The sequence below is a fragment of the Crocodylus porosus genome, unplaced genomic scaffold (genome assembly GCF_001723895.1).
Source record: "Crocodylus porosus isolate Cpor-Errol unplaced genomic scaffold, CroPor_comp1, whole genome shotgun sequence".
In the NCBI taxonomy this organism is placed as follows: Eukaryota; Metazoa; Chordata; order Crocodylia; family Crocodylidae; genus Crocodylus; species Crocodylus porosus.
In genome coordinates this window covers 7,329,892-7,337,396 of record NW_017728927.1, presented here as the reverse complement: position 1 = coordinate 7,337,396, position 7,505 = coordinate 7,329,892, and the positions used below count along the sequence as shown (strand labels likewise).

General features: G+C 50.0%; 1 protein-coding gene across 1 annotated transcript in view; it reads left to right on the top strand.

Moving 5' to 3' along the window:
* LOC109314800 overlaps positions 1-7,366 on the top strand; it is a 22,445-nt gene extending 15,079 nt beyond the window's left edge. Inside the window, exons 22-29 of the mRNA XM_019542134.1 lie at positions 200-341; positions 1,064-1,248; positions 2,330-2,485; positions 2,755-2,888; positions 3,360-3,490; positions 3,634-3,728; positions 4,216-5,350; positions 6,162-7,366. Coding sequence (XP_019397679.1) covers positions 200-341; positions 1,064-1,248; positions 2,330-2,485; positions 2,755-2,888; positions 3,360-3,490; positions 3,634-3,728; positions 4,216-5,350; positions 6,162-6,244 — 2,061 coding nt within the window. The 3' untranslated portion in view covers positions 6,245-7,366. The remainder of the gene's footprint in view (positions 1-199; positions 342-1,063; positions 1,249-2,329; positions 2,486-2,754; positions 2,889-3,359; positions 3,491-3,633; positions 3,729-4,215; positions 5,351-6,161) is intronic.
* Positions 7,367-7,505: the final 139 nt, after the last annotated feature.

Sequence of the window (7,505 nt, the reverse complement as noted above, 5' to 3'; positions counted from 1 at the left end):
TCTTCCTTCAGCCATCTCATACTTCTTCCGGCCCCATCTTAGCATCACCACCCTCTCCTGTTGGCCTCTCCGCCTGCGCGTGATCCAAAGCCGGCTGAAGCTGGTGCATTAAATTTCCCTTCACTTAAATGATTCTGCCGAGGCCTCAGGGTTATTTCCCGTTTCGCTCTAAGCTTCCCGCAACCTCCTTCTCCCTCAGGACGTGAGAAGGGCCTTCTTCAAGAGCGTGGTTGCTGGGTACCAAAGCCAAAGTGCGTTTCAGAAAAAGAAAGCCGTGCTCCTCTTGAAATCTCTTGGAGTCATGTCGTCCTCGTCTCGCAGACCTAAACGTGCCCCGCAAGGTACGTGGCGCACTAGGTGGATCACTGGTTCGGATCAATTAAAATAAGGATTCAAAGGCACTGGGGCAACGGTTTCAAAAGCATCAATGTGGCTTAAGAGCCTGCGCCCCGTTCCCAGAGCTCTCCGAGCTTCTAGGGCCAGCAAACCTGTGATGTGGCTATTTAGGGAACTGGGGAATAGGGCTCCCCATTTCCAACAGGGCTGGAAAGATCACACAGAGCAGAAGTCCTCGAGGTGTCCATTTAGCCTCAGGAAGTGCAGCACCAAGGCAGTGGGGGGAAAGAAGTAAAGTCCTTATTTCTCACTGCAAAAAAAGCCAGTAGTGGCAGAAGACCCTGACAGGGAAATGCTGTAGTTTCTAGGAGGTCATTTGTGGGATGGGCTGGTAACAATTTCTCCCCTACAGAAGAAAATCTCCTTAAATTAAACCAGGAGAAGCCATTAGTGTTTCAATGAAACATAATAGGATCCTACTGATATCATTACAACGCCTACTAATCAGAGTGCCTGGACCATTTTTAAGAGCTAGGATTTGGTAGCCAGGAGGTCATTCACAATCTGCTTTTATCAGAAATTGTTTGTAAAAACTTTCTGGAGTGGCTGTGACACCCAAATAAATCTTCTCAGTTCTCCCTGTAAGGTACCGTAGTGACGGGCGGGAGGAAGGAAGATGAGCGTGTTTGCTAACGGGCCTTTTCTGCCCATTATACTTTGCAAACAGAGTGCATGTCTGAAGCCATCACTGCCGAAACCATCCTTGACCCCCTGTTCCTGGTGTCTTACACCGATATCGAGCAGTTTGACGTGTGCTTGAGTAACGAGGTTTTGAAAGACAACCTGGTCCCTTTGCTGGAGCAGCCCCTCACCGAGGAGCAGCTCGATGTCTTAAAGCGGAAATTTGGCGAGGTAATGGTGAACATCATGGGATAAAACAGTGCTGTGCCGCTGAGGGCCAAGATGGCCTGGGTCCTTCTCAGGCCCACGTCTGTGGGGGAACACGTGTTGCAGGGAAGGGTTTCTGACCTCAGCTCTGATAGGGTTGCCAAGTGTTTGAATCTCTTCTGGGAGGTATCCGAAACGCCAGCATGCCCGCGACACACGATGCTCGCGCGCTTGCGCTTATCGCTTATGGATTATAGTCATGCACATTGCTACGAGATTTTCAAAACCCACTGGACGACTGTATAAATCAGATGCAACATTTAATATTTATTTTAATGAATGCCCTGTCGTTTATCTCCCGGGTGACTCTCAGCAGTCTCCTGGAGATTTAGATCTAATTCCTGGGCAATCCTGGAGGGTCGGCAGCCCAGTGCACGCTGCAAGAGAGGCAGTAGGGTTGGCTTGCAATGCGATACTCCTTTCTGCATTGGGAAGTGCTGCAGCTGAGGTCAGGTGCTGGCTGGGAGAGCCGGAGGAGCAGCTCACACCATCCTGTGCGCAGGCGCACTTACTTCTTGGGCCTGCTCCCTGAGGGCCAAGTCTTTGCTGCAAAGAAAATAACGGGATTTGCTCCCCCTCCCCCCCAAAGCACTCGCGCTGTCACACGGTTTGAGCTATCCCAAAAGCCATCAGGGAGGTGACGCAGAGCCAGTTCGAGAGCAGAGCATCTGATTTTGGATCGGGATGGTTTGATTGGGTAAAGATCCGTCTCCCACGCCTGCGTTCAGCATGCAGGATGCAACATGACTAGAGGTAGACGAGAGATGCTCTCATGTAAAAATTTGCCATGAAAAGCCAAGTCGGTGATACGACAGAGGGACAAGCAACGTGGAGGAGGCAGCAGGGCAGCAGTGATTATAAAAAGGGGGCTGAAGCCAGAGGGTATTGTATCCTGTGAGAGCAGACAAGCAATCACCACTTTGCTCCAGCTGGAATTAACCTCGTGCTCCTCGTTATTGCTCGATATCCCTGTCTATCGTGAATCCAGCCGTCAAGCCTATTCATCGATTCCTCTGCCACTAATGACTCGGTCTGGCCCTTTCAGATTTACCCCGATGGGATCCCGGAGAACCAGCTAAAGCTCTTCGGCTTGTTATCGCGCCGCTACACCGCGAGCGAGATCAGCAAGTGGATGGTGACGTCCAGTGAAACCCTCGTGGCCCTGCTGGACCCGGAGGCCGGGAGCTGGAGGGAAGCCGAGGTAATTGTGCTGGTGGGAGCTAACGAAGGGATAGCGGCAGTGATCCCAGGACCAGCAGAGAGGAGGGGAGTGAGCAGGGCTAAATTACGGAAGGCCGTTGCAGGGTGGGGTACTCTGTGCCGGCAGAGGTGCGACGACCTCTCACCTGGGGATTTTCTGCTAGCCACTGCCCTACAGCAATTCAGATACCGCCCCCCCAGTGAGCACAGCCCAAACATCGAACAACACTGCCCCTAAATACATTCACTGCCTTTCATCCTGCTTCCTAGGTCAAACAACTGGTCGCCAGATACGTGGACCTGGGTGGTAACTTAACGGGACCCTTGCTCCAGCAAATCGGGGGCGAAGCACTGTGCAACCTGTCTGATGAGCAGATTAAAAGAATAAGCCCAGAAGCAATTGGGTAAACCGCCTTTACAAAGGGAAGGGGTGCTTATCTGTCACGAGTCAATGGTTAGAGCAGTGCTGGGCAGGTCTCCGCGCACTGCACCCCTCCTGGAAGTGGAAGCTAGTGCCACAGGGGAGAAATATTTCAAGTTATTTTAGGGGGGCGAGTTTCCTGGAAAACAGCCGCTCTGAAGTGACCTCGGAAGCAATTAAATGCCTGTTTGTAGCGTGAGGAGGCAGCAGGAGAAGCCAATGCAATTTAAGGCTGCGCAGAATTGTTGCTTTGCAGAGGTCAGGCTCAGCCACGGCAGGAGAAGCCCACGGATAATATCCTAGGATGTACGGGGCCACTTGGCTTGCAACGTTTAGGGCTAGGATGTGAATCCCCCATTCATTTAGCAGTGGAGCTCGGGAGCATTCAAATCAGTCTTCCCAAGACTGGGCTTTTGTGTCCCTGTGGATTTCTAATTGCTTCCTGTTCCTCTAGGAGCGCTGGAAAATTAGACATTTCTTCCTGTTCACAAGCCAAGAAAGACCAGCTCTATGCCAAAGCCCGTGATGCATTTGCTAGCCAGAAAGGAACCAGTGCTTATTACCCTTTAATCCAACCCTATCTAGGTAGGTATTTAAACCATTGCCCTTCATGGGCTCCAGTGTGGTGGATGCAGCACCCGGTGACCCTCCGACAGCAAAAGCGGGTGTTTGCTGCTTTGAAAAGGAGGTTGCATTTTTACATTTATAAATACTTTATTTTTATGAAGGTGGGGCTCCAGTGAAGGACCTGGAAGACCTGGCCAAATCTGACGTTGCCATGGATATCAACACATTTACTGCCTTAAATCCTGATGAGCTGCAGGTACGTTACCAAAGAGGTTGGACTCTTCTCATCAGCAGCATTAGGCGCTCCAGAACGATTGCTACGAGAGGTAGCAGACACACCTTGATGCCAGTGGCAGGTCCATCCATGGGAGACTGCAGAGGAGCAGATGGAGTGAGGGATTAGCACTGAGGGGCCATTTGTATTATTATTTGTTTTTATGACCATTGCATCTTTGCCGCAAGCAAAATACTTTGCAGGTTTTCTGTCCCATGGAAGCTGCGAACTGAGTAGACAGGGAGGGCAAAATTCATCAGGAAAAGGCTGAACAAGTAGGCTAGCACGCAGTAGTTTTGGGGTCACTGCTGGGTCAGAATTGCTTGGGCAGGATTTGCAATTCCATATTTTTAATAGAGTTTTTTTTAAAGGACGTTATTACCCTGTCAGTAATCGCATTAGGAAGATAAGCCTCTGGTAGCATCAGCTGATGGTGAAGGTGAACAACAATGTTATGACTGTGTTGCAGAAACTCAGCATCCAGGACGTGAAGAATTTGCTGGGTGTAAACCTTCCCTCTCTAAAGCAAGCTGAAAACCATCCAGCCGTGGCCAACTGGACCAAGACTCAGTACCAGTCAGCCCTGGACAGGATCCTGGGCATCGGTCTGCAGGGCGGGATGCCGGATCCAATCTCAACAGCAACCAGCATCCCTAGTATTTTAATCCCTAATGACACCACTACCCCACCAGCTACCTCCTTCAATACCACTGCCCCAACCGCTACCACGCCCAGCACCAGTGTCTCAAGAGCAGTCATCAACCCCACGGCCTTTATCCATAACGCCACCGCCCCACCTCCTGCTGTCAGCCAAACTCTTACTGCCCCCAGCACCACCCTAGCTACTACCACCATCCCCGACACCAACACCCCAACTGCCATGATCAACCAAACTGCCAACACCCCCAAGCTGACCACACCAGCTGCTGTTATCAACCAAACAGCCAACACCCCCACGCCAACAGCCATTATGCACCACGCCACCAACACCACCACCCCAGCTGCTATTACCAACTCCACTGCCAACACCCGCAACCCCACCACGACTGCTATTATTGACCACGCTGCCAACATCACCACTCCAAATCTGGTCATCAGTGAAACGGTCACTGCCTCTAACACCACCTCTGTTACTGCAACTGCTGTGAACACCCCCAATGCCGCCATCCCAAGTGCCGTTGCCTCTAATGTCACCACCTTGACCCCCAACACCACCACTCCTGGTCCCCACATTGCTAACCTCACTTCTAACACTACCACTGCAGCTCCTGTTGACACTACTGCCATCACCCACAACACATCTACCCATCACCCGTCACCCATCATGCCCACTTCCCCCACAACCACCTCAAATGCCACCGCTCCACCTCCCATTATCTTCACATTCACTACTAGCACCACACCGTTGACTGTCAAGGCAACCATTACCTCAACAGTGGCCAGTCCCACCACCCCTAGAAACACTGCCCGCCCCCCAACAACCGCCACGACATCTGCCACAACCACGGTCACCACCCCAAGGCCCAATAAGACAACATCAACCAAGACAACACAGCCAACAAAGCCAACACCTGTGGGATTCATCAATCTTAAACCGGTAACCAGTACGTATCTGTAAAAGGCACTAAACATCTTAAGAACAGCCCTGGGGATAATATAGTCATGGATGAGCACTAGTCTTTTGAGACTCTTGAGGGCCAGAAGCAGGATGGACATCCTGTTATTAGGAAAGGAGTCTGTTACAGGTGATAAACCAGTGCCAGGTATAGTCTTGTTGGGTTTTAATTGTGCCCTCAATCAACACCTACCAAACGCCTTCCATACTGGCCATGGAGCAGTCTCAGACGGTATTAGTAACTGTACATGGGTAGATATTCAGGGTGGGTGGGATGAAGACCTCAGAACTGAAATGGAAAGTGCTGTGGCTTTTGAAGGACAATGAGCATCTTATGGCCTTGAAGGATGCAGTTCAAATGCAGGCAGCTGAAGCGTACCTGCTTGCATTTGAAGGATGCTGTTCAAATGCAGCATACTTCACCTGCCTGCATTTGAACAGCCTCCTTCAAGGCCATAAAATGCTCTCTTGTCCTTTAATATAAGAGAGCACCTCCTCTCTCAGTTTTAGATGCTACATTAAATTCATGGATTTGGTTCTCTTTTCCTCAAGTATGTGCAAGAGGAGGATCCATCTCTCAGATCAGTATAGCTCATAGATGGACTGTAACTGGGTGGGCAGTGCTGTGGATGAACAGGCAAGAATATGGACCAAAGGCCACTGTTTCCCTATGTGGCTTCAGAAATGTCTGAACCCCATGACCACACTATTGCCCTAAAGGCCCATTTGGGAGCTCAGGTGCTGCCACATTGATCGCACGGATAACCCAAGCCTTTCTGCTCTGTATTCTTTCCTTCCAGCATCAAGAGCAAACCTGTCTTTCAGTCTGCTGCACGTGCTGTCCCTGACTGTTGGGATCTTCTTGCTGAGAAGGTTTCTGTAATGCCACCAGCACACACATGGCCTTTACGGTATTCCTCCTCTCATTTTTCACTGGCCCCCCAAATGGCTGAGATGCAGGCATCATATTCCCTCCCAGGTAGCAGAGACCCCACTTTGCAGCACACGTGGGAGCTACATGAAGCTGCCAGGACCACGTTCCCCAGAGGCAGTGCAATGATCCTGGTGGGACAATTAGATATTAAGATGTCATTATTGTTGCTCAGACTTTTAGAATAAGTTTCTCATTCAAAGGACAGAGCTGTACGCAAGGACCTGGAGCGGCAGCTGCAAACTACTTTGGATGTACATACTTCAGGGGCATTTGTCCCGTCCCTCCAATGGATTCAAACAGCTTTCTCTCAGCAGAAGGCCTAAGCTAAATCCTCCCTAAGGAGCAGTGTCTGCCCGTGCATCCATTCAGTATAGTAAAATCCAGATGATCCATGGGGTTAGGCGCCTCCATACCTACTATGATGAGAGGGTGCAAACCAACTGGGCCTCCAAACAGCTGTGGAGGTCCACCAAGGTGCCCCTAATGACCAAAAAAGTAGTATCCTTGGCAGGAGAATCTGTTGAAATGGCTGCATGACTGAGGTCTAATGCCCCCATTACAACCAACACTTTCTTGGGTCTTTTATCGCCTGGGGACCAGTGCCATGCTATGGATAATTGGCCCTTATTCATATTCCAGATTCAGTTCCAAAATACTTTCAGACCATGAGACCTGAAAATACACGGCACCTCCATATGATCAAAAAATGATGAAGAGCCATTAGTAGTACCATTGTTTGATTTGTGGTGACAGTAGACCCAATTCTGGCCCGCACAGGCCCATCAAGTAGTACCGTACTCGTTACTAGCCCCAGTGGATTCATCTCAGCTGACCTTGGTTTCACTGCCAGGGTTTAAAGGTATCGGTCGCCGTTGGAGGATCAGAGTTTGGTCCGCTCTTCTTGAGTCGTGTAGCGTAGCTGGCGGTAGGTTCCTCTAGAAATCTGGTCGCTGCCTTCACCCTGCTTTACTTTGGATGTAGGAGAGGTCTCTAGATTGAGATTTGTTCCAGCCATGCCAAAGTCATTTATGGAAAACAGGGTATGTGGGTCATCACGTTAATGCTACATAATGAACATCAAAGTCTTTTTATTTTCCCCAGATGTTCCTTGGAGCGTATAGTTCTGTCTTTCTGTCTGTTTGAATAAAATACAACAGTTCCTCTCCTTTCTTGTTTCCATTTTTTGCACCTCTTCAGAAGTGCCCGTGCA